Genomic DNA, 26837 nt, shown 5'->3' with positions numbered 1-26837 from the left:
CACCACCACCAACAGAAACCCCCCCAAAACCCATGTAAGCCAACACCACCACACAAGCAAACATACGCCAGTATCCCAAGTTCATTCAGTAGCATCGTCTGCACGTGGCAGGCATTTAACGATTGACTGAACTGATATTCATTCAGTCATATTTATTGAGTGTTTACTATGTGCAAAGCACTGTACCAAGCGCTTGGGGAAGTACAAGAAACAGACACATTCCCTGCCCACAACAAGCTCCCAGTCTAGAGGGGGAGACAGAACTTAATATACCTAAATAAATTCACACGATTAGGCCCACCCTACCCTCACCACCACCCCTCACCTTCCCCCTCCCGCCACCCAAAACACTCACACACACAGGCACACCGACGGCCTCCTATTTTGCAACCTTAATTCAAACCCTAAACCTTGCAAAGTCAAAAAAGGGAAGACCTTCATATTAATCATCCCGAGTTTTCCACTGTACTTCCATTCGTGAGAAAACAAGCTTCCCCCGCCACCCCCTGGGGTGAACGTGATAAGCCAAGTGAGCCACAGAGGGATCGGATGCCGACCTCCGGGCTGAGTTGGAGGAGGAGCCCGCGAGGGAGGGAAGGAGCTGGTGGGGATGTGGTGGGGCGGGGGGGGGGGGGGGCTTAATCTGTGAAAAGAAGGCTGAAGTCGGAGGGAGAAAAGTCAACGTGAAAGCAGCCAGGGTGCAGCTCGGTCTGACAGAATTGCATTCCACTGGATTTCACTTGTGGGACAGAAAGATTTCCCAAATCCTCTCCCCCCTCCATACATGGCCCAGGCCGAGACCCTCTAGGCCGGGGAGAGGCTTACCCGCGTTTCGGAGGGTATCCGGATCCAGGTGACATTCATGTAGCTGTGCAGAAGATTCAGCTTTGCTTCTAGGGACAGAATCAGACTGGCGAGGCCAAGCGGAGGAAACAAACAAAACACATATTCCAAATGAGTGTAAAATACATTTGAGGCGAAAGCTCAAATCTTCATTTTTCTGAAACGTTCTAAAATATAAGATTACCCCAAATGATAACAATAATAACAATAATAGTTAAGCGCTTACTATGTATAAAGCACTGTTCTAAACCCTGGGGCTGATACAAGTTGGGAAGCAGCGTGGCTCAGTGGAAAGAGCCCGGGCTTCGGAGTCAGAGGTCATGAGTTCGACTCCCGGCTCTGCCACTTGTCAGCTGTGTGACTGTGGGCGAGTCACTTCACTTCTCCGTGCCTCAGTTACCTCATCTGTAAAATGGGGATTAACTGTGAGCCTCACGTGGGACGACCTGATTCCCCTGTATCTCCCCCGGCGCTTAGAACAGTGCTCTGCACATAGTAAGCGCTTAACAAATACCAACACTAAGTTACTTAGGCCAAGCATGTTTCCCCCCGACATGGGACTCACAGTCTAAGTATCATCAGTGATGAGGAGCAAGAAGAACAGGTATTGAATCCCCATTTTACAAATGAGGAAACTGAGACACAGGGAAGTGAAATGACTTGCCCTCGGTCATGCAGCGGGCAATGGGCAGAGTTGGGATTGGAACTCGGGCCCTCGGACTCTCAGACCAGTAGACTAAGCTGCTCCTCCTCCTAGGTCCTGCTACTCCTCACAGGTCAAGAGGATTGTAGCCGAGGGTTAGGCTACGCCTTCACCCTATTACTTTTTAGATTGTGAGCCCCCCAAGGGACAGGGTCGTGTTTAATTCCCAACAGGGTATTCTTTCCCAGCACTTAGAACAACGGTCTGCACCCAAGAAGTACTTAATCAATACTATTCTATGATTATAATGCTGGCATTTGTTAAGCGCTTACTATGTGCAGAGCACCGTTCTAAGCGCCGGGGGAGATACGGGGGAATCAGGTCGTCCCACGTGGGGCTCACCGTCTTCATCCCCATTTTCCAGATGAGGTAACTGAGGCCCAGAGAAGTGAAGTGACTCGCCCACAGTCACACAGCTGACAAGTGGCAGAGCCGGCATTCGAACTCATGACCTCTGACTCCCAAGCCCGGGCTCTTTCCACTGAGCCACGCTACCTCTAATATATTATTATAATGACAATGTAATGATGATAATAACGACTGTGGTTTTCATTAAGCACTCACTATGTGCCAGGCACTGTTCTAAGCGCTGGGGTTGCAAGCAAATGGTGCTGGACACAGTCCCTATCCCACATGGGGTTCACAGTCTTAATCTCCATTTGCAGATGAGGTAACTGAGGCACAGAGAAGTGACGTGACTTGCCCCAGGTCACCCAGCAGACAAGTGAAACAGTGGCTCTTAATTAGAGAAGCAGCGCGGCTCAGTGGAAAGAGCACGGGCTTTGGAGTCAGAGGTCGTGCGTTCCAATCCCAGCTCCGCCACTTGTCAGCTGTGTGACTGTGGGCGAGTCACTTAACTTCTCTGTGCCTCAGTTACCTCATCTGTAAAATGGGGATTAAGACTGTGAGCCCCACGTGGGACAACCTGATTCCCTTGTGTCTACCCCAGCGCTTAGAACAGGGCTCGGCACATAGTAAGCGCTTAACAAATACCACCATTATTATTATTATTATTATTAAGTGGGGGAGGCGGGATTAGAACCCAGGTCCTTCTGACTCTCAGGCCCGTGCTCCATCCACTAGACCACACTGTTTCTCCTTAGTATTACTGTTACTACTTCTCACGTACTCTCTCAGCTTCATCACGGCCGGGGCGCGTGGCACTTGACTGTTCATTTTTAGGAATAAAGGGAGATGGGTCTTACTTGGCCAACCTGGCGTTATCATTGTCATCTTTTCCCCATTCCCAGTCCTTCCCCGGATCGACAGCAAAGTGCAAAGGCAGAAGCTTGTGTTCAGAGTCAGTGAGAGGGATAACCGCTAGAAGAGAAAAGACATCAAGAAATGAAAAGGAGGGAATGATTTTGTTAGCTGGAAAACCATAACAAATCATCAGGTATTAAGACCTGGAACTGAAATAGTAACAGTGAAAATAAACGTGGCGTTCATTAAGCCCTTACGGTGCGGCGAGCACCGTGCCCAAGTGCTGGGGTCGATATGAGATCATTAAGTAGGATCCAGTCCCTGTCCCACTTGGGGCTTGCACTCTAAGGAAGACGGAGAATGGGTATTTGTCCCCCATGTTACACATGTGGAAACTGAGGCCCAGAGAAGCAAAGTGACTCGTCCATGGTCACACGGCAGGCAAAAGACGGAGCTGGGATTGGAATCAGGTCCTCTGACTCCCAGTCTTGAGCTGTTTTCACGAGGCCACGCCGCTTTGTCGTACTGCTTTGGAAGGGAACGCGGCAGAGGCGCGATCTGCCCGAGAGGCGTTCATCGGATCACAAACGAACCCGGGCACCCTAACGAATCTACCAATCCTCCATAGAAGGGGTGGAGCGACGGCCCAACACGCCTCCTACCGTTGCCGTCCGCCAGTCATCCGATGACATCTGAAGCCAGCCTGGCACCCGCTCCCCCAGTCCCCTCCTCCAGAAGAGGTCTCGGAGTTGGGCGTAGGTGAGCCGGGTGCCCACCCCCCGGTCCGCTTCCTGCCCTCCCCCTCCACACCAGTCCCCGGGCCCAGGAAACCACTTGCCAGTGACTCGGTCTACCTGACCCACCGAAGGAATCCGGGGAAGAGGTCTTGAAACCAGGCACCTGTCCCCGAGTCCTCTCCCTACCCCCAACCCTCTAGACCGTGAGGTCACTGTGGGCAGAGAATGCCTTTTTATTGTTCTATTATACTCTCCCTAGCGCTTACCACAGTGCTTTGCAAACAGTAAGTGCTTAATAAATACAATTGACGAACAACCCGCAAGCATCCCCAGCGGAGGAAACTGTGCGCTAAAGGAGTAGTCCCCCCGGCCTTGCCGTGAGGGTAGCTCTGGGCAAAGGGAACTGAGACAGGTAGGAAAGATGTAATCAAAAGGAGAGTGGCTTTCCAGTAATTCATAAATTGAAAATGGAAGAAGAGCACAATATAAGTATTCATAGATATTCATAGGGTGCCACCTTCAGTAAATTCACTGTGGGGAGAGGCCACCCGGGGTCAAGGAGAGCCCGGCCTCCTTAGTCCCTGGCTCTGCCCTCTGATTGCAAGATAGGGAGAGGTTGTCATTTAAACTATAAAAACGATCCACCAGGAGGTGATGCAAACCGCTCATCTCTCTCTTTCTCATTTTTCTGAAAAAACCATTCAGGTCCACGTCTCTCCACTCCTCAAAACCATCCAATGGCTGCCCATCCACCGCCACACTGAAACAGAAACATCTTACCATTGGCTTTAAGGCACTCAATCAGCTCTCTCCCTCCTACCTAACCTGGCTCATCATTTTGTTTTGGCTTTTGTTAGGGAATCTGTTAAGTGCTATCCATGTGTCAAGAACCGTTCTAAGCTCTGAGCTAGATACCAGTTTATCAGGTCAGACCGAGTCCCGTTCCTCACGGGGCTCGCACTCTAAGTAGGGAGGGGGATGGGGATCGGAATCCCGTTTTACGGTGGAGGAAACCGAGGCACAGAGAAGTGAAGAGACTTGCCCAAGGTCACACGGCAAGCAAGTGGCAGAGCTGGGATTAGAACCCAGGTCCTCCCCTCTGCGTCGACCTTTAACTTGGCTGCGTATCCCTTAAGCACTCCCGATAACTCTCCCCAGTCCCACAGTACTTATATAAATAGTCCTATACTATTTCCATACTATACGATTTCTCCTATTTCCATTCTATTTTAATGACTATCTCCTCCCGTAGACTGCAAGCTCCTTGTGGGCCAGGATTACATCTACCGACCCTGCTCTGTTGTACTTTCCCAAGTTAGGATAGTGCTCTGTACGCAGTAAGCGCTCAGTAAATACCATCGACTGATTGCACAGATCATTCTGAAGGATTTCATCCGCTTATTATTATATTAATGATGATCAAATTATAGTATTATTGTATCACATAGTGTAATGATAGCGGTAATTGTTTGGCTTTTACTATGTACCAGGCCCTGTACTAAGTGCTGGGGTAGATACGAGATGGTCAGGTTGGAAACGGTCCCTGTCACAAATGGCGCTCACAATCTTTATCCCCATTTTACACAACCTAAGTGAGGCACAGAGAAGTGAAGTGACCTGCCCAAGGTCACAGAGCAGGCAGGTGGTGGAGCCAGGATTAGAACCCAGGTCCTTCAGACTCCCAGGCCCGTGCTCTAGCCATTAAGCCATGCACAGTGCAAAATGCGCCAACCTGTCAGGGCATCTTCAGATTCCCCCCTACCCCGTTTAGACTGGGAGCCCGTCATCGGGCAGGGACTGTCTCTATCTGTTGCCGAATTGTACATTCCAAGCGCTTAGTACAGTGCTCTGCACATAGTAAGCGCTAAATAAATGCTATTGAATGAATGAATGCTCTAGAGGTAAACAGGTCAATAGAGGTTGCTTCCGTTCTAGGTGTCTCTAAGGATTTGCAGGATATTAAAGATCTTACAGCTTTTTGATAACCATTACTGAGCATTAGATATCTGAGTCTGTCTACAGGAGGACCCCAAGTGGAATCTCTGCTGTGAGATTGGTTCAGGCTGAGATCAATCAATTTGTCAATCAATATTGTACCTGATGAGCACTTACAGTGTGCAGAGCACTGTACTAAGCACTTGGGAGAGTACCGTACAACAGAGGAGGTAGACACATTCCCTGCTGACAAGTTTACAATCTAGAGAAGGATAAACTTCGCCAATTATCATTATTACTATTAATAATGTTGGTATTGGTTAAGCGCTTACTATGTGCAGAGCACTGTACTAAGCGCTGGGGTAAAAACAGGGTAATCAGGTTGTCCCACGTGAGGCTCACGGCCTTAATCCCCATTTTACAGATGAGGTCACCGAGGCCCAGAGAAGTTGAGTGACTTGCCCACAGTCACACAGCTGGCAGGTGGAGGAGCCGGGATGATAATAATATTCATTGAGCATTTGGGAGAATAAAATTATAACATCAAACACATTATCTGCCCACAACGAGCTCACAGTCTAGAGGGCGAGACAGACCTTAGTAGAAATAAACAGGTGAATGACGAAAAGAAATGAATGTACAGCTATATACAGATACATATGTGTCGTGGGGAAGGGAGAGAGGATGAGTGAAGGAGCAAATGGGAGCAGGAAAGAAGGGAGTGGGAGAAGAGGAGAGGGAGAGAGGATGAATGAAGGAGCAAATGGGAGCAGGAAAGAAGGGAGTGGGAGGAGAGGGGGGCTCAGTCAGCGAAGGCTTTTCGCAAGAGATAGGCTCTATCTTGCAGGTCCAGCGTGCCCTTCCTCGACGGTTTTTATTGAGCACTTACGTGTGCAGAGCGCTGAACTAAGCGCTTAGGAAAGTACAACAGAATTACCGGGCACGTTCCCGGCCCACAGTGAGCTTACGGCCTAGAGGACCTTCTGGCTTTGCCAGCCATTCCGGCGCATCCCATACGCATGGTCTCTCTGTAACTCTGCACTTCCTGTAATGATCAGCAGGTTCAGTGGGCTTGATTTTCACGTTATTCATAATTACGATACCACAGCTCGGGTGAAAAGGAAACCCTCGGTGGCTATAATTGGATCCTATTAATTTCTCTCGCTCAACGGAAGGAAGAAAAATTACCCAATTCTGCCCCCAAGTGACACCATGAAGATAGAACGACCATTAAAAAAAGAAAGAAATCAGGGAAGAGATGGAAAACTACTGAAACCAAGAACACCTCCTATTTCTGTGTGGATAACCAAAACAAGGACAGCCAGAGCTCAGTTTGCTTGCCTATAATTGCTATTAATAATGACGATACTTAAAAATTGTTAAGCCCCATACTGTGCATCAAGTACTGTTATGAGCCCTGGGGTAAATACCAATTCATCAGGTTGGACGCAGTCCTTGTCCCCCATGGGGGTCACAGTCTAAAGAGAGGGAAGGGGATTTAATGCCTATTTTACAGTTGAGGAAACTGAAGCACAGAGAAGTAATCTGCGGCTCGGTGGAAAAGAGCCCGGGCTTCGGAGTCAGAGGTCATGGGTTACCTCATCTGCAAATGGAGATTAAGACTGTGAACCCCATGTGGGATAGGGACTGTGTCCAGCACCATTTGCTTGCAACCCCAGCGCTTAGAACAGTGCCTGGCACATAGTGAGTGCTTAATGAAAACCACAGTCGTTATTATCATCATTACATTGTCATTATAATAATATATTAGAGGTAGCGTGGCTCAGTGGAAAGAGCCCGGGCTTGGGAGTCAGAGGTCATGAGTTCGAATGCCGGCTCTGCCACTTGTCAGCTGTGTGACTGTGGGCGAGTCACTTCACTTCTCTGGGCCTCAGTTCCCTCATCTGGAAAATGGGGATTACCCGTGAGCCTCACGTGGGACGACCTGATCACCCTGTATCTACCCCAGCGCTTAATAATAATAATAATAATAATAATGTTGGTATTTGTTAAGCGCTTACTAGGTGCAGAGCACTGTTCTAAGCGCTGGGGTAGACACAGGGGAATCAGGTTGTCCCACGTGGGGCTCACAGTCTTCATCCCCATTTTACAGATGAGGGAACTGAGGCACCGAGAAGTGAAGTGACTTGCCCAAGGTCACAGAGCAGACAAGTGGCAGAGCCGGGATTCGAACTCATGACCTCTGACTCCAAAGCCCGGGCTCTTTCCACTGAGCCACGCTGCTTCTAGAACAGTGCTCTGCACATAGTAAGTGCTTAACAAATGCCAACATTATTAATTTGCCCCAAATCACACAGCAGACAAGAGGTGGAAACAGGGTTAGAACTCAGGTTCCCGGGCTCTTTCCACTAGGCCTGGGCTCTTTCCACTAGGCCACGGTGCTTCTCTGTCAACCCAGCAGCTCTGGTTTTGAATTTATGGGTGGAAAAAGAGGCAGGCCTCCCTCCCACCCCTCCATTTCTTTCACCAGGAACCTCAAGTGCTATTTTGTCTCAAGCTCCTTGGCATTTGAGGGCCTGGGGTAGAGAATCCTTGCTGTCCCCAGGAACCCCTTCCTGGATTTAACCCAGCAGCATGGCACTGAAACAAAAAGAGTGAGAGAGGTGCCCATCATTTGTCTCCTGACCCATAACTTACTGTTGGTTCTGCTAGTTCTGGATGATCTAGGACCAGCTTTTAATGTTTCGGTTTTTATTTTAAGTGGGATTTGTTTAGTGCTTACTAGCTGTCAAATACTGTTCTAAGCGCTAGGGTAGGTAAAAAGGTAAGCGGGTTAATTAGGATCATTATTAGGCAAATTAGGATGGACATAGTTCCTGTCCCGCAGGGATCTCCCAGTCTAAGAATTGAGGCACAGAGAAGTTAAGTGTCTTGGCTCAAGGTCAACACAGCAAGCATTTGGCAAAGCTGATATTAGGACTCAGGCCCTCTGAGTTCCCGGCCCATGCTATTTCCACTAGGCCAAGATGCTTCCCATGTTCCTTTCAGTTCATCGGGGAAGAGCAATGAGGATTCACCAGCCATCTAGAAAATACTTTTTTAAAATAGTATTCGTTAAGTGCTTACTATGCATCAAGAACTGTTGCAAGCACTGGTGTAGACATAAATTAATCAATTCGGACACAATCCCTGTCCCATATGGGGCTCTCAGTCTAAGTAGGAAAGAGAACGGGATTTGAATCCCCATTTTACAGTTAAGGAAACCGAGGCACAGAGAAGTTACGTGACCCGCCCGAGGTCATACAGCAAGCACTTGTCAGAGTCGGGATTAGAACCCGGGCCCTCTGACTCCCAGGTCCGTGCTCTTTCCACTAGGCCATGCTGTTTATGCTCTTCCACAAACCTGGTGTTCACTGTTACGTTGTACGCTTTCAAGTCCTAGGTACAGAGCTCTGCACACAAAAAGCGCTCAATAAATACAAGTGAATGATCAATAATCAATAGCCTATTGGGCTGGAGAGATGCAGGTACGATACTATATTTCATTGTGATATTTGTTAAGTGCTTAATGTGGGCTGTGCACTGTGCTAAGCCCTGAGGTGGATATAAGATAATTAGGTCAGACACAGACCTTCTCAAATGGGGTTCACAGCCTAAAGGGAAAGAGGACAGATATTTCATCCCCGTTTTGCAGACGAAGAAACTCGGGCCCAGAGAAGTTAAGTGACTTGCCCAAGGTCACACAGCCGGCACGTGACAGAGCCAGGAATAGCGCTCTTTCCATTAAGCCTTGCTGCTTCTCCCAAGCCAAATTAAGCTCCTGACAGAGTGCACCAACTCATACCCTGCTGACTGGTGGCTGATGGGGAGGTGGGAATTCATGGGTTTCTTCACTTCCGCTATTCTGACAATTCACTGAAATCCTTCAAAGATGAAAGTGCTAACTTACCAGGTTGCAGGCAGAGCAAAGACAAGCTAGTTTCCTCACTCATTTCACTAAATACGTACACCTTTTTCTCTTCTATAGAGTTCCCTGGCTCTTCCTGAATTAGAGAGAAAGAGCGTGTGTGAGGGAGAGAGGAGGAAAGAAAGAGAAGAAAAGAGAGAGATGAGAGGGAGGGAGGAATGGAGGGAAGGAAAGAGAGAGAAAGAGAGAGACCCTCTTAGCAAACCCTTGTTAAAGACTTGATGAGCCAGAAATCCAATCTAGTAGCTAAAAAGCTTCCTAAGTGGGTTTCACAGCTGGCCAATGTTTACTGTTTTCCTGGGGTGAAATCACTCTCCACCCTCCCTCAAGTCTTCTGGGAGCCTTTTCCACTCGCCAGCCTTCTAGAAACTACACAGAAGTTGAGATCATGGGAAAGGGAGACCCCGAGGTGTAAACTGTCAAGCGGATCGTTGAGAGGTGCATGGAGCTTTAGGGGGAAAGAGTCCCAGACACTAAATTCCCAGCTGGAACCGCGATCGGAGTATTGGTGTCACCGCCCCATGAGAAGTGTCCAGATGACACTGCCTGTGTACTTCAGGTAATAATAATGTTGGTATTGGTTAAGCGCTTACTATGTGCAGGGCACTGTTCTAAGCGCTGGGGTAGACACAGGGGAATCAGGATGTCCCACGTGGGGCTCACAGTCTTAATCCCCATTTTACAGATGAGGTAACTGAGGCCCAGAGAAGTGAAGTGACTTGCCCACAGTCACACAGCTGACAAGTGGCAGAGTACGAATTCAAACTCATGATGTCTGACTCCCAAGCCCGGGCTCTTTCCACTGAGCCGTGCTGCCTATCGGCTTTATTCTTACCCTCGTACGCAGTGCCTGCCTTGGGCATTTTCATTATATTGTACTCTCCCAAGTGCTTAGTACAGGGCTTTGCACACAATAAGGACTCAATAAATACGATCGAAGGAAAGAATTTTTGTATCTAATTCACAACCCTAATTCGACGATCCCGTTCCCGTCCCTTGGTGTGGTTTGAAAGATAGTGCTTGGCGCATACTAAGTGCTTAATAAATATTGTATGGAGAAAAGAGAGAGCACGGACAATATGTCATCTTAGACTGTGAGCTCCATGTGGGGCAGGGATGAGGATACAACCTAATTGTCTTAAATCTAACACAGTGCATAACACATAGTAAACACTTAACAAGTACCCTGATTATTATTCTCCCCTGTGCACACTCCTTCGCTACTGTGTATTTTAAAAGGCTGCTGGCCATTCGGCAGTAGTAATCATAACACTGGAATTTTCCCAGTCCCTTCTAGACTGTAAACTTGTCGTGGGCAGGGAACATGTCGACCTGTTCTATTTTACTCTCCCAAGCACTTAGTAAAATGCTCTGTACATGGTAAGCGCTGAATAAATACGATGGATAATGTTGGTATCTGTTAAGCGCTTACTATGTGCAGAGTACTGTTCTAAGCGCTGGGGGAGATACAGGGTCATCAGGTTGCCCCACGTGAGGCTCACAGTCTTCATCCCCATTTTCCAGATGAGGGAACTGAGGCACAGAGAAGTGAAGTGACTTGCCCACAGTCACACAGCTGACAAGTGGCAGAGCTAGGATTCGAACCCGTGACCTCTGACTCCCAAGCTCGGGCTCGTTCCACTGAACCACGCTGCTGTGAGCCCCGTGTGGGACAGGGACCACGTCCAATCCGATTTGCTTGTATCCACCCCAGTGCTTAGTACAGTAGCGGGAACCCAGTAAGCGCTTAACAAATACCACTTTGGGTTTCTAATCCCGGGGCTGCCACTTGCCCGCTGCGTGACTTTGGGCAGGTCACTTCACTTCTTTGTGACACAGTTCCCTTACCTGCAAAATGGGGATTCAAAAACCTGTCCTTCCTCCTACTTAGACCGTGAGCCCCATGCTGGGCCTGACTATCTTGCAAGACCTCAGTGCTTGGTACAGTGCTTGGCACATAGTAAGCACTTTAATAATAATGATGATCATGTTGGCATTTGTTAAGCACTTACTATACGCTGAGCACCGTTCTAAGCGCTGGGGTAGACACAGGGGAATCAGGTTGGCCCACGTGGGGCTCACGGTCTTCATCCCCATTTGACAGATGAGGTAACTGAGGCACGGAGAAGCGAAGTGACTTGCCCACACAGCTGACAAGTGGCAGAGCCAGGATTTGAACCCATGATCTCTGACTCCCAAGCCTGGGCTCTTTCCACTGAGCCATGCTGCTTAATACCACAATTATTAAGGTCTGTGTCCGAACTGATTATCTTGTATCCGCTTCTGCACTTACTATGTGTTCGGGGCACATAGTAAGCCTAGTACACACAGTAACCACTTATCATATACCACAGTAATCATTATTATTTCTAAATAATAATGTTGGTTATTTCTAAATAATAACGTTTGTATTTGTTAAGCGCTTACTAGGTGCCGAGCACTGTTCTAAGCGCTGGGGTAGACATAGGGGAATCAGGTTGTACCACTTGAGGCCCACAGTCTTAATCTCCAGTTGACGGATGAGGTAACTGAGGTACCGAGAAGTCGAGCGACTTGCCCAGAGTCACGCAGCTGACAGGTGGTGGAGCGGGGATTCGAACCCATGACCTCTGACTCCTAAGGCCATGCTCTTTCCACTGAGCCACGCTGCTTCTCTAAAAAAGTGGACCATTTACTGCCAGCAAGGGGTTTGCGTTTCTTGCTAGCTTCCTCCTTCCCAAGCGCTTAGTACAGACGGCTGAATGTGGAGGGCGAACCGTGCTGAATCTGGGATCTGTGCCTCTACTTCCTTGGAGGTTCACTCATTCAATCAGATTTATTGAGCGCTTACTGTGTGCAGAGCACTGGACTAAGCGCTTGGAATCTATAATTCGGCAACAAATAGAAACAATCCCTATCCAACAATGGGCTCCCAGTGTAGCCTCTGTTTACTTTAATCACAGCCCCTCTGCTTCTCCACAGCCACAGAGGAGAGGCCACGTCCAACCGGATTTGCTTGTACCCACCCCAGCGCTTAGTACAGTGCCTGGCACATAGTAAGTGCTTACCAAATGACATTATTATTATTAGTAGGAAAGAGCTTAGAGCTGGGACTGGGGGAGACCGAGGTTCTCGTTCCCCTTTTGCCTGCTGGGTGACCATTGGGCTCCCTGATCCTCAGCTTCCTCATCTGTAAATTGGGATTATGATGGACTGTAAACTTTGGCTGGGCTGGGGACTCTGCTGGTTTTGTTAACCTAATCCTAGTACGGACCCCAGCATTTAATAATGTTGGTATTTGTTATAAGCGCTTACTATGTGCAGAGCACCGTTCTAAGCGCTGGGGTAGACACAGGGGAATCAGGTTGGCCCACGTGGGGCTCACGGTCTTCATCCCCATTTTACAGATGAGGGAACTGAGGCCCAGGGAAGTGAAGTGACTTGCCCACAGGCACACAGTTGGCAAGTGGCAGAGCTGGGATTCGAACTCATGACCTGTGACTCCAAAGCCCGGACTCTTTCCACTGAACCACGCTGCTTCTCTAATAGGAGGCTAAGTACTTAATAACTGACATGATAATCATTACTTTTTGACTAGCAGCTCTGAGAATCTAAGGAATAATCCCTTCCGATCTGTATGTCCTCTCCCTTATCATTGTTATTTCTTTTGGTAAAGGGGATACTTCGATGGGATGAAAAATGATACAGGACCAGTATTTTGTTTTTAAACAAAATGGAATATTTGCTACCCACAGGGCCATTCTGACATCTTTTCAGGCTTGTTCTCATTCTCTAACATAAAAGCAATGACCGATGCTCTACTCTAGCCTGTAAGCACCTGAATGATAATCAATCCTGATTGATTAAAATGGAAAGAGCTGTGAGCCCAGAGTTCTGGAACTTGCCCTATTCTTCCAGAGTAAGGAATCGTTTGGGTTTGGATGAGTTCATTCTCAGAAGGGGTAGCGAACCTGTCTCTCAGTTCTCTTATATTGTTCTCTCCTATACGCTTAGTACAGTCCTCTGCACACAGTAAGGACTCAGTAAACACCATCGGTTGATCGAAAAGGTGAGTGCTCAGTGGGGAGAGAAGAGCAGAAGACCACTTTGACCCCCCAGCGCTAACCTTGGCCCTATCTTCCATCAGCGAGAAAGTCCCCAATCTTCTAAAGGAACATCCTAAGTAACGTCACACAGGTGCCTAGAATGATGGGAATTTGCCAGGCCTGGCAAATGGAGGTATTTCTACTGTCACGTGAAACACTGAACTCTCTCCTAGTTTCCATCTCCCCCCTAGACTGTAAGTTCTTGGGGGGCAGAGCAGATTGTCTTCCAACTCCATTTTATATGGCATATTAGGTATTTTATACTTTACAACTACTTACTCTATGCCAGGCACTGTACTAAGGGCTGGATCTTGTCTTATGATGTCAAGTTGTCTCCAAGCCACAGAGACTCCATGGAACACATCGCTCCAGAACGCCCCAACTCCATCTGCAGCCGTTCCGGCAGTGGATCCGCAGAGTTTTCTTGGTAAAAATACGGCACTGATTTACCATCGCCTCCTTCCGCGCGTCAACTTGAGTCTCCGCCCTCGGCTCTCTCCGGTGCCGCTGCTGCCCAACCCGGGTGAGTTTTGACTTGTATCTGATTGCCTTCCCCTTGCTAGTCACTAGCCAAGCTAGAATGGATTGAGTTTTCCTCCTGCTTGACTCTCCCTCCCGTAACCGAGACTGCAAACTCTCCACTTGCCATCCTGAGAGGGCGAGGGCTGGGGTAGATATAAGTTAATCAAGTTGGACACAGTTCATGCCCATATGGGGATCCCAGTCTTCATCCCCCTATTACAGCCAGATTAGAACCCAGGTCCTGCTGACTTCCAGGTCCACGCTCTAGTCCCTAGGCCACGTTGTTGTACTCTCCCAAATGCTGAGTGCTCTGCAGACAGTAAGTGCTCAATAAATACAACTGATTGATTGCCGGCAAGGGACACAGTCCTTGTCCCAAGCAGTCTTAATCCCCATTTTACAGATGAGGTAACCAAGGCCTAGCAAAGTGAAGTGTTAGGACCCAGGTCCTTCTGACTCCCAGGCCCGTGCTCTATCTATTAGGTGATACTGCTTCTCTCTTGTAGGGTCAAGAATGCTAGCTGGCCACCAACCCAAACCTTAGAAAATCCTGTCTCCGGATGATTTGTTTGTGACAGCTCCATGAGAACTTGGGGCTCATTTTGAGCCCAAAGACTGATACAAAGCAGTAATATATAAAATTGCCCCCACAACAGTGGAGCAGCTGAAGCCTGTTCACCCCCTCCTTTCTCCCCAGTGACCTGCCCCTCCATCGCGTGCTAGAGGAAGATCAGAGGTCAGCACCAAAGCACTGAAGAAAGGGTTTTTCAGCCTTTCTCTTTTTGCCCGTGTTTCTGCTTCGGCACCTGTCTCTGTGGGTTCCAGTCAAACAATCACACTCATTGAACGTGTACTGTGTGCCGGGCACTGTACTAAGAACTGGAGAGAGTACAATATAACGGAGTTGGTAGACACGTTCCTTGCCCACAGTGAGCTCACGATCTAGTGGGGGAAGACAAACATTAATATAAACAGATTATGGTTATGTAGAAAAGGGATGTGGGGCTGAGGGTAGGGTGAATCAAGGCTGCAAAACCAAATACAAGGGGAATGCTGAAGAGGAAAGGAGGGCCTAGTCAGAGAAGGTCTTTTGGAGGAGATGGGCTCTCAACAAGGCTTTGAAGGTGGGGAGAGTGTTAGTCTGCTGGCCTTGAAGATGGAAGGGCATTTCCTGAGCCAGCTGTTGCAGATATTTAACTATCTCCTCCCATCTCACCCCAGCTCTTGCCCCTAATGATCCGGCCACCTACCTTATTGATAAAATTGAAACCATCAAGTGGGCTTCCCCTAAAATCTCCCCTGCTCCTCTCCTGTCCTTCCCTACTTTTGCCCCTTCTTTGACTCTCCCATCCTCCCCAGCAGTATCTTCAGAGAAGATCTCCCTCCTTTTATAAATCTACCATTTCTACCTGCATTTTCAACCCCAACCCTTCTCACCTTATCAAAATACTTGACCCCTCCTTTTTCCCCTCCCCGATTGCCATCTTCGATCATTCACTTTCTAATGGTTTCTTCCCTGCTGCTTTCAAAGATGTTCCTGTCTCCCCATCCTAAAAAAAAAAACAACCCTTCCTTTACCCTCTGCTCCATCCAGTTACCATTCCCTCCTACTCTCCTATCATTCCTTTCCAAACATCTATGCTCACTGCTTCCACATCCTCTGCTTCAACTCACTGTGGGCAGGGAATGTGACTGTTTTTTGTTATATTGGACTATCCCAAGCACTTGCAACTGTGCTTTGCACACATTAAGCTCTCAATTAGTATAACTGATTTGAATTCAACACTCTCCTCAACATCCTGCAATCTGACTTTGGCTCGATTCACTCCACAAAATTGGTCCTCTTTAAGATCATCAGTGACCTCCTCCTGCCAAATCCAACAGTCTTTGCCCCATCCTAATCTTTCTCTATTTCTCAGCTCTCTTTAACCCTATGGAACACCCGCTTCTCCTGGAAACATTATCTCTAGACTTCGGTTGACTGGCAGTGGGCAGTGCCTCTCCTTGTTCACGTCCTATCTCTCTGGACATTCATTCTCAATGTCTTTCACAGGCTTCTCCTCTGACTCCCACCCTTTAACTGTGGGGGGGGGGGGGTCCCTGAAGGCTCAGTTCGGGGTCTCCTATTCTGCCTCTGCCTCTCCCCAGAGATTTTATTCACTTCCACAGTTTCAATTACCATCTCTCCATGAATAATTCCCGAATCTACCTCTCAGCCCTGATCTCTCTCTCCTCTTTGCAGTCTAAGATTTCCTCCTGCCCTCAGGATATATCTACTTGGATGTCCCATCGACATCTCCAACAATATGTCCCAAACAGAATTCCACATCTTACTAATAACAATGATTATAGTTATGGCACTTGTTAAGCACATACTATGTGCCAAGCACTGTTCTAAGCGTTGGAGTGATACAAGGTAATCAGGTTGGACACAGTCCCCATCCTGCGTGGGGCTCCACAGTCTTCACCCCCATTTTACAGATGAGGTAACTGAGGCACAGAGAAGTTAAGTGACTTGCAGACTCTGAGGCCTGCGTTTTAACCATTCGGCCATGCTGCTGCCATACATCTTCCCACTCAAACCTTGGTCTCCTCGTGACTTTCCCATCACTGTAGGCCGCAGAATCCTTCCGGTCTCAGAATCCCATAACCTTAACACTGTCCTCGACTCAGCTCCCTCGTTCAACCCATATATTTAATGAATCCATCAAGGCTATTTATGGAGTGCTTACTTTGTGCAGAGCACTGTTCGAAGTATGTGGGAGAATACAATGCAACAGAATTAGTGGACACGTTCCTGACCCATAACGAACTCACATGTCATGAAATCATGTATGTTTTACCTTCACAGCACCTCTAGAATCTGTCCTTTCCTTTCATTGCAAATTGCCACCTCGCTGATCCAAGCACTAATCACATTCCACTCTGAGTAATCAGCCTCTATACTGATCTGGGAGATTTCCAACTACAAACCACCCTACTCCGTTCCTCTATCACCCACCTACTTATTAATAATGTTGGTATTTGTTAAGCGCTTACTATGTGCCGAGCACTGTTCTAAGCGCTGGGGTAGACACGGGGGAATCAGGTTGTCCCACGTGGGGCTCACGGTCTTAATCCCCATTTTACAGATGAGGTCACTGAGGCACCGAGAAGTGAAGTGACTTGCCCAAAGTCACACAGCGGACAGGTGGCCGAGCTGGGATTCGAACCCGAGACCTCTGACTCCAAAACCTGTGCTCCTTCCACTGTGCCACGCTACTTACTGTACCTCAGTCTCACTTACCCTGTCACTGACTGCTTGCTCAAGTTCTCCCTCTGCCCTGGAACTCCTTCCTTCTTCACAACCACCAGACCAACACTCCCTCTACCTTCAAAGCCTTACTAAAATCGTATCTTCTCCAACTAAACTCTCATCTCCCCTAGTTCCTCACCCTAATGCACTGTCTATGGACTTGGATCTGGATCCTTTGAACACTTGATATTTATTCATCCCTTAGCCCCAGAGCACTTACGTAGATATCTTTAATTAATTTTAATGTCTGTTTCCCCTTCTAGATCGTAATTTCCTTGTGGACAGGGAACTGTTGTACTGAAATCTCCAGTGCACTCAATATAGTCCTCTACATAGAGTTTAGTGCTCAATAAATGTCACTGATGGATTGAGAGGAGCACTGAGGAAGACAGAAAGTACCATCAGCAGTCATCAGGATACACCAATGCCCCATGGAGACACTCTTGTTATCTCCCTGACCCACTGACAGAAGCAGTGTGGCACAGAAGATTCAACACGGGCCTGGGAGTCACAAGGACCTGGGTTCTAATCCCAGGTCTGCCACTTGTCTGCTGGGTGACCTTGGTTGAGTCACTTCACCTCTCTGGGCCTCAGTTACCTCATCTGTAAAATGGGGATTAAAACTGTGAGCCCCAGGTGAGACAGGGACTGTCTTTCTTGTATCCACCCCAGTGCTCAGTACAGTGCCTGGCAGGTAGTAAGCATTTAGCAAATACCGTTATTATTATTCTGTTTGAGGAGGAGGTGGATGGGCAACCACGAGCAGTTCTTGAGTAGTGGGGAAATAGGGACTGAACATTTTTGTAGAAAACTAATACCAAGTGCTTAATAAATACCATCATCATCTCTTAAATACTATTATTATTATTATTATCAATAATAATAGGATATTTGGGTACAAGAGTGGACCGAACAACGTCAGTGATTTTTGGAAAAGAGCTTCCCCAATACACTATCCACATTATCCACAAAGATCATATTGTATTACCAAAAGAATCAATCGATGGCATCAACTGAACGCTCACCGCGCATTCAGCTCTGTACTAAGCTGGGAAGCAGCGTGGCTCTGTGGAAAGAGCACCGGCTTGGGAGTCAGAGATCCTGGGTTCGAATCCCGGCTCTGCCCCCTGTCAGCTGTGTGACTGTGGGCAAGTCACTTCACTTCCCTGTGCCTCAGTTACCTCATCTGTAAAATGGGGATTAAGACTGTGAGCCTCATGTGGGACAACCTGATTACCCAGTATCTCCCCCAGCGCTTAGAACAGTGCTCTGCACGTAGTAAGCGCTTAACAAATACTAACGTTATTATTATTCAGCTCTCGGCAGAATCCAATATGACATAATACGACAGCAACAACAACATTTTACCCTTTCTTATCATGAAAGATCAACTCGTATTAATAATGATGATAATAATAATGTTGGTATTTGTTAGGCGCCATGTGCCAAGCACTGTTCTAAGTGCTGGGGTAGACCCAGGGGAATCAGGTTGTCCCACGTGGGGCTCACAGTCTTCATCCCCATTTTACAGACGAAGTAACTGAGGCACAGAGAAGTGAAGTGACTTGCCCAAAGTCACACGGCTGACAAGTGGCCGAGCCGGGGATTCGAACCCACGATCTCTGACTCCCAAGCCCGGGCTCCTTCCACTGAGCCACGCTGCTTCTCTGAGATCTTCTAAAATTTCTGTTTTCTAACATTTCCACTAGTCCAGCGATAGATACCAAGCTATAATCTCCCCCCCGGTTAGATGTTGCAGCGGGTTCTCTCTTGGAAAAGAAACATAATTTTTTCTGCAGACACAGTGGGACTGTGAAGGGGGCGATTCCACGGGGTGGCGCTGGATGCCGGGGATCCCGTGGCTGCGGGGATTGGAGGCCGAGGACCAGGCCCGCTTCTGCTCCACAGAGACTAGCAGTGCGCAGCTCCTGTCACGTTATTTCCCCTTCCTCTCACTCACTATTTTATTGTGCCGAAGGGCTCGCGTGGGACGGTGCATCTCCAACACTAATTGCCCGCAGGCCTTCCCCCCGGGGCGCCCGAGGGAATTCCTAATGCATCCTGTTGGCTGGGAACTTTTATCTTCCTTAGGGAAGCAACTGGGGAAAAGTCTAGGAGTTTCCCCTGGTGGTCCCCCTCACGGTGAGGGGGTGGATCCAGTTTTCTGCTAGTTCTCTGAGGGGTTGGTGTGGACGAGGGCCTCCCGCAGTCTCTGGCCTATTTCTGCGGAGGACCTCATGGCAAGTGCGGTCTCCCCGGGGGCGTGCGATTGAATTTGGCGATTACCTCGAGTTCTTCGGTATGATTTTCCCCACCACTGGCCGGGGAGACTGAGCTCAAGGTGCAGTTCATCCCCCGCGGTGCGTCCAGCGATGGCTGGGAGTGTGATGAACGCGGCAGTTCAATCGTCCCGACGTACGACCGCCACTCTTCCCGTCTTCAGAGCCCTATGAGAAGTTCTCTCTCCTCCCAGAAGCCTTCCCTAACTCCTCATTTCTCCACCCGTTTTACATTTCCTTCTGCACTGCCTATGCACTTGGGTCCGTAGCTCTTAAACACTTAGATACCCCACCCCGAGCCAACTTAATGTCCCTCTCCTTAGACTCTGCCACTTCCCCTGCTGGAGTTCAATTTGATCATCATTATTATTATTAATCATCATCATAATCACTGTGGCATTTGTTAAGTGCTTACTACGTGCCAAGCACTATACAAGCAGCGTGGCTCAGTGGAATGAGCAGGGGCTTTGGAGTCAGAGGTCATGGGTTCGAATCCCCGCTCGGCCACTTGTCAGCCGTGTGACTGTGGGCAAGTCGCTTCACTTCTCGGTGCCTCAGTGACCTCATCTGTAAAATGGGGATTAAGACCGTGAGCCCCACGTGGGACAACCTGATTCCCCTGTGTCTACCCCAGCGCTTAGAACAGTGCTCGGCACATAGTAAGCGCTTAACAAATACCAACATTATTATACAAACCACTCGGGTGGAGACAAGGAGACCGGGTTGGACGTAGCCCCTGGCCCCGTGGGGCTCCCAGTCTGAATCCCCATTTTACAGATGAGATAACCGAGGCACAGAGAAATTAAGTGACTTGCCCAAGGTTTACTGTTGGTCTCCCTTGCAGACTCTAAGCTCCTTGAGGGAAGGGACTGTGTCTACCAACTAATTCTCCTGTACTATACTCTCCCAGGCATTTAGTACAGTGCTCTGTATATAGTAAGCACTCAATGCACATTATTGATTGAGGGAACTGGCGAGGACAGATTCTTCATCCATTGGCCAATCAATCCGTTTTTCACACCCCTCTAATCAATCAGTGATATCAGTATCAATCAGTGTGAGCCCCACGTGGGACAACCGGATTCCCCTGTGTCTACCCCAGCGCTCAGAACAGTGCTCGGCACATAATAAGCGCTTAACAAATACCAACATTATTATTATTATTATTATTATTGAGTGCTTAGTGTGTGCAGAGCACTGCACTAAGATAAATTCTCCAAAATTTCCACCAGTCTCTAAATGCTCGCCTCTGGCTCTTCCGCACTGCTCTTCTAAACTCACTGTAGAGATGCAGCGTGGCTCAGTGGAAAGAGCACGGGCTTGGGAGTCAGAGGACATGGGTTCCAATTCTGCCTCCGCCACATGTCTGCTGTGTGACCTTGGGCAAGCCACTTAACTTCTCTGTGCCTCAGTTACCTCATTTGTAAAATGGGGATTAAGACTGTGAGCCTCACGTGGGACAACATGTACCTACCCCAGACCTTAGAAAAGTGCTCGGCACATAGTAAGCGCTTAAAAATACCGTAAAAAAAATTCACTGCTTGTCTGTCTCTCCCTCTAGACTGTAAGCTTGTTATGGACAGGGAATGTGTCTGTTACAGTGTCATAGTGTACTCTCCCGAACATGCAGTACAGTGCTCTGCATACGGTAAGTGCTCAGTAAATACGATCGACTGATCTATTGATAGCAAGTGTTCAACAAATTTGTATCAGTCTTCTTAGGAGAAGAGGATACAGTCAGAGGTTGCTCAACAAAAAAATCCCTGTCCGTTCTCTGCAGCTAAAGATAACTTTTGCACCCTCAGTGGTTTCCTAAGTCGCTGCGGAGTCTGATTCCACTTTTAAATGCCTTCAGGATTGAAAGCTATGCCTCTTGCGAGAACCAGTGGAATTCAAATATTTACATAACTAGGTGGGGTTTTAATGCCACAGTGACTGAAATATATTTTAGAGAAACTAGACTTGATTATCCTCAACCGATACAGATGGTTCAGAACAGAGGACGAGAGAGCTTGCTCAATGATTACCCAATTCATTTGCGAACGCTGAAATGCATCTTAGTCCATTTGTCTTGAGCAGAGGAAAACAAAATCTTCGCAAAAGTTTAGAAGCTTAATATTTTTCTGGCCCTTGCCACCGTCAGTAGATGGGGAGTTATACCATAATTAATTAATTCAATCGTATTTATTGAGCGCTTAGGTGTGCAGGACACTGTACTAAGCGCTTGGGAAGTACAATTCAGCAACAAATAGAGACAATCCCTTCCCCCAATGGGCTCACAGTCTAGAAGGGGCAAGACAGACATCAAAATAAGTAAAGAGGCATCAGTAGAATCACTATAAATAGAATTATAGATATATATACATCATTAATAAAAACACATAAAATTATAATGATAAATATGTACATATATACACAAGTGCTTCAGGTAGCTATGCTTTAGGTCATACTTTCTCTTTGCATAATATGCAAATCTTCCATAGCCTAACCTTTTAAATCCTCAGGCTGAAGCAGCGGCTTGCTACTTTATATAGAGACATAACTTGGAGGGTGTTCACAATTAAAATACCTTTCTAATTTTTACCAACTTTCTATATTTCCCATTAATCATACAAGAAAAACGCTGTACTAACTCGGAGTAGAAACTGAAACTGATGTACGTAACCATAGCCTCTCCTTAAGAAACACACCAATGTGATACGATTAATCATTTCCTAAAAGAATTTGGTCATCATTTCCCCAAATGGCTCAAATTCTTTAAACTGTAAATGTGGGGAATTTTTTTCTTCCCTCGCATCTTCAAGGTTCAGCTTCACTTGTGAATTTCATTAGGGAGAGTCCTGAAGAGTTATACAGGCCAAAAACAATTTGAAGAGAAGGACAAGAGCAGAGAATGTGGATTTGGGGGATTCTGTTACCTGGGAAGAACAAGCTGAAATAAACAGGTTTGAGGGTGGGGAGGACCTCTCATAAAAATGAAATAAAATAAATTTAAAAATGATATTATGTGGGTTTCTACACTTTGATATAAATCTCTAATAGGGCTGATCCTTCACCGAGTTTAATTCCTTCACTGGGATAGGGGATATCTTAACCCCTAACCCCCCAACCCCATAGCACTTGCGTACATATCTTTAAATGAAATTCTATTTATAAATTACTTATTTATTCATATCAATGTCTGTCTCCCCATCTAGATGGTAAGCTTATTGTGGGAACGTGCCTGCTGATTCTGCTTACTGTTCTCTCCCAAGCGCTTAGGACAGTGCTCTGCACATAGTGAAGAGTTCAATTAATATGATGGATGGATGGATTGATTGAAAGGGAAAAGTTGAAATAATTCAGGAAACGTGCTAAAATTTAGGTTGTTAATTCAGGATCCCTACACTGATGATGTTGGAGACGCCCAGGGAGGATGAAGGACTTGCGTTTAGTGTTCAATAAGTGTTCAGTAAATTCCACTGATTGATTGGGCAAGACTTAGACTTGCCACTCCAGGATAATAATGATAATAATGTTGGTATTTGTTAAGCGCTTACTATGGGCCGAGCACTGTTCTAAGCGCTGGGGTAGACACAGGGGAATCAGCTTGTCCCACGTGGGGCTCACGGTCTTAATCCCCATTTTACAGATGAGGCAACCGAGGCACAGAGAAGTTAAGTAACTTGCCCAAAGTCACACAGCTGACAAGTGGCCGAGCGGGGATTCGAACCCATGAACTCTGACTCCAAAGCCCGGGCTCTTTCCACTGAGCCACGCAGGATGAGACCCTGGGAGGAGGAAATGATTCTAGGGCTCGTGGCCTGCTCAGGGCCACCTGCCCTTTTTCGTCCCCGCTTGTCATGTGCCCGCTGGGACAGAGAGTGCAACGGGTAACTAGATGTGCAGGGGCGCAGCACACCGCAACGCCCGTGTCAAAATGATCACACTCAGGACCCGGTTACGACAGGAGTCAGGCAGCGCTTACAACAGTGCTCTGCACGTAGTAAGCGCTTAACAAATACCAACATTATCATCATTATCATTGCAGCAGTGGACAGGGAAAATGTCTACCAACTCTATTATGCCAATCGATCAATTAATGGCATTTATTGAGGTCTTACTGCATGCAGAGCACTGTACTGAGCGTCTGAGAGAGTACAATATACCAGTCACATTCCCTGGAGACACAGTTTAGTCGATTCACTCGGACACTTCCTCATCGAGTGAAGTGCAACACCAGTCAGTCAATCAATCGTATTTGTTCGCACGTATTTAGTTTTAGGAATTGAGCGCTTACTATGTGCAGAGCACTGTATTCAGCAGTTGGGACAGTACAACGCAACAGACACATTCCCTGCCCACATTGAGCGGTCTAAAGGGGGAGACAGATCAATGACCATATAACGTATATTAATATGCGTAAACTACGGGTATGGGCACAAGTGCTGGGGCCTTGCGGGGGGGGGGGGATGAATAATGGGAGAAAGTCGGAGAGACGCGGAAGGGAGTTGAAGAAAATGAAAAGAGGGTGAATCAGGGAAGGCCTCTTGGAGGGGATGTGGCATCAATAAGGCTTTGCAGGAGGGGAGAGTAATTGTCTTTGGGACACGAGGAGGGACGGTGTTCCAGGCCAGGGGGAGGATGTGGACTAGAGGTCAGCAGCTAGATAAGTTCGCAAGCCCTCCCTTACCTCCATAATCAGCTATTTTTCAAGATTCTATACTGTAAACTCATTGTAGGCAGGGAACAAGTCCACTGATTCTGTTGTATTGTATTCTTCCAAGTATTTAGTAATAATGTTGGTATTTGTTAAGCGCTTACTATATGCAGAGCACTGTTCTAAGCGCTGGGGGAGATACAGGGTCATCAGGTCGTCCCACGGGAGGCTCACGGTTAATCCCCATTTGACAGATGAGGTAACTGAGGCACCGAGACTTGAAGTGACTTGCCCGCAGTCGACAAATGGCAGAGTGGGAATTCGAACCCACGACCTGTGACTCCCAAGCCCGGGCTCTTTCCACCGAGCCACGCTGCTTCTCAGTGCTCTGCACACGGTAAGTACACAATAAATAATATCGATTGATTATTTGCTGTTAGACCTAGTCAACATACAGAACTCCCCGGGTGGTTCTTGGGTCAGATAACTTTGTCACGGACGGCATGGTCCGGGAGACATTCTAAGGCTTTGATCAATGGTATTTCATGAGCTTTTACTGTGCGCAAAGTACTGTGCTAAGTGCTCAGAAAAGTAAAATACACCAGAGCGGGTAGACATGTTCCCCGCCCACAAGGAGCTGACAGTCTAGATGCCGCTCCCTAATTGCAGAGTCAGGATGAGAACTCGGGTCTTTCGATCAATCAATCAGTGGTATTTATTGAGTGCTTACTCTACACAGAGCACTCTACTAAGTACTTGGGAGAGTGTCCAACCCGATTATCTCGTATCTGCCTCAGTGTTCAGCACAGTGCCTGGCAAATAGTAAGGAGGGAAGCAGCGTGGCTCAGTGGAAAGAGCCCGGGCTTCGGAGTCAGAGGTCATGGGTTCGACTCCCGGCTCTGCCCCTTGTCAGCTGTGTGACTGTGGGCGAGTCACTTAACTTCTCTGTGCCTCAGTGACCTCATCTGTAAAATGGGGATTAACTGTGAGCCTCACGTGGGACGACCTGATGACCCCGTGTCTACCCCAGCGCTTAGAACAACGCTCTGCACATAGTAAGCGCTTAACAAATACCAACATCATTATTATTATATCTAACTATCGCTCTCCCCACCATCTTTACCTTATTTAAATCGCAACTCCTCCAAGAGGCCTTTTCCCAACTTGACCTCGTGTCCCCTCCGCCCTTTCCCTTCTGGATCACCCTTATTCTTGGATCTGTACCCTGGAAAATGGGTTTACTTCAGTTTCCTCAACTGTAAAATGGGAATGCAATATATTTTCTCCCTCCCTCTTCGACTGGGAGCCCCATGTGGGATAGAGACCGTGTCCAACCTGATTCGGCTGTACCTACCCCGGTGTTTAGAAAACTTCTAGGCAGCTAGTTAGTGCTTAACAAATCCCGCATTTATTAATACGAGGTTACCCTTCCCCAGAAGCTCCTACCTCCTCCTCTGCAACTGAGTCAGGGAGAGAGGAGCAGAATCTAGAATCCCAACCCACATCTCTGACTAGCTCATGGTGCTGCATTTCTGTTTAAAAATAGGATAGGAAAATCTTTCTCCGTCCTTCCTAATAGAGGCTTTGTGAGCAATACCTCTGCTGATTTGCCTTGTAAGGTGTCTCAAGAGGAGAAGTGTCCAGGCAGTTTTTTGGAGTGAGAGGACTCCTCTTTTTTATGGTCTCCGTTAAGCAGTTACTATGTGCCAGGCACTGTACTAAGCCCTGGGGTCGACACAAGCTGATTCTAAGCACTGGGGTAGATACAAGCTAATCAGGTCAGACACAGTCTATATTCCTCATGAGGTTCACAGTCTTTATCCCTATTTTACAGACAACTGAGTCACAGAGCAGTTAAGTGACTCGCCCAAAGTCACAAAGCAGACGAGTAGCGTAGCCGGGATTAGAACCCAGGACTGCATAGCTTCCCCGGCCCCTGCTAACACAATCTCCCAGTTGGGCTCATTGCTGTTGCATTCATCAGAGAAGCAGCACGGTCAACTGGAAAGAGCACGGGGCTGGGAGTCAGAGGGACTTGGGTTCAAATCCCAGCTACATCACTTGCCTGCCTGTATGACCTTGGGCGACTCACTTCCTGTATCTGCAAGTTGGGGATTCAATACCCGTTTCTCTCCTACTTCGACTATGAGTCCCATGAGGGACCTGTTTACGATGATGATGGCATTCATTAAGCACTTCCTATGTGCAAAGTACCGTTCTAAGCGCTGGAGGGGATACAGGGTGATCAGGTTGCCCCACGTGGGGTTCACAGTCTTAATCCCCATTTTACAGATGAGGTAACTGAGGCACAGAAGTGAAGTGATTTGCCCAAAGTCACACAGCTGGCAAGCGGAAGAGTGGGATTAGAACCCATGACCTCTGACTCCCAAGGCCACGCTCTTTCCACTAGCCACGCTGCTTCCCATTATCTTGTATCTACCCAGTGCTTAGCTTCAAATTAATAATAAATCAATCATACTTATTGAGTATTTGCTGTGTGCAGGGCACTGTACTAAGTGTTTGGGAGAATATAATAGAGTTGGCAGACCCATTCCCACTTAAATATCGTTATATTATTGCCGATTTCAGTCATTCAGTAAATGATTCAATAATACTGAGCACTTATTGAGCACTTACTGGCCCAGACTAAGCCCCCCTTACCCTCTAA

General features: G+C 47.6%; 1 protein-coding gene across 2 annotated transcripts in view; it reads right to left on the bottom strand.

The window, feature by feature from the left end:
• OTUD7A (OTU deubiquitinase 7A) overlaps window positions 1-26837 on the bottom strand; it is a 387452-nt gene that overhangs the window by 4212 nt on the left and 356403 nt on the right. For both annotated transcript variants that reach the window (XM_029065552.1, XM_029065554.1), the window contains 2 exons: window positions 2752-2866; window positions 826-910 (listed from right to left, as the gene is read on the bottom strand). In XM_029065552.1, coding sequence (XP_028921385.1) covers window positions 826-910; window positions 2752-2866 — 200 coding nt within the window. The remainder of the gene's footprint in view (window positions 1-825; window positions 911-2751; window positions 2867-26837) is intronic.

Source organism: Ornithorhynchus anatinus, chromosome 5, assembly GCF_004115215.2.
Source record: "Ornithorhynchus anatinus isolate Pmale09 chromosome 5, mOrnAna1.pri.v4, whole genome shotgun sequence".
Lineage (NCBI taxonomy): Eukaryota > Metazoa > Chordata > Mammalia > Monotremata > Ornithorhynchidae > Ornithorhynchus > Ornithorhynchus anatinus.
This window is presented reverse-complemented; position numbering and strand designations above follow the sequence as displayed.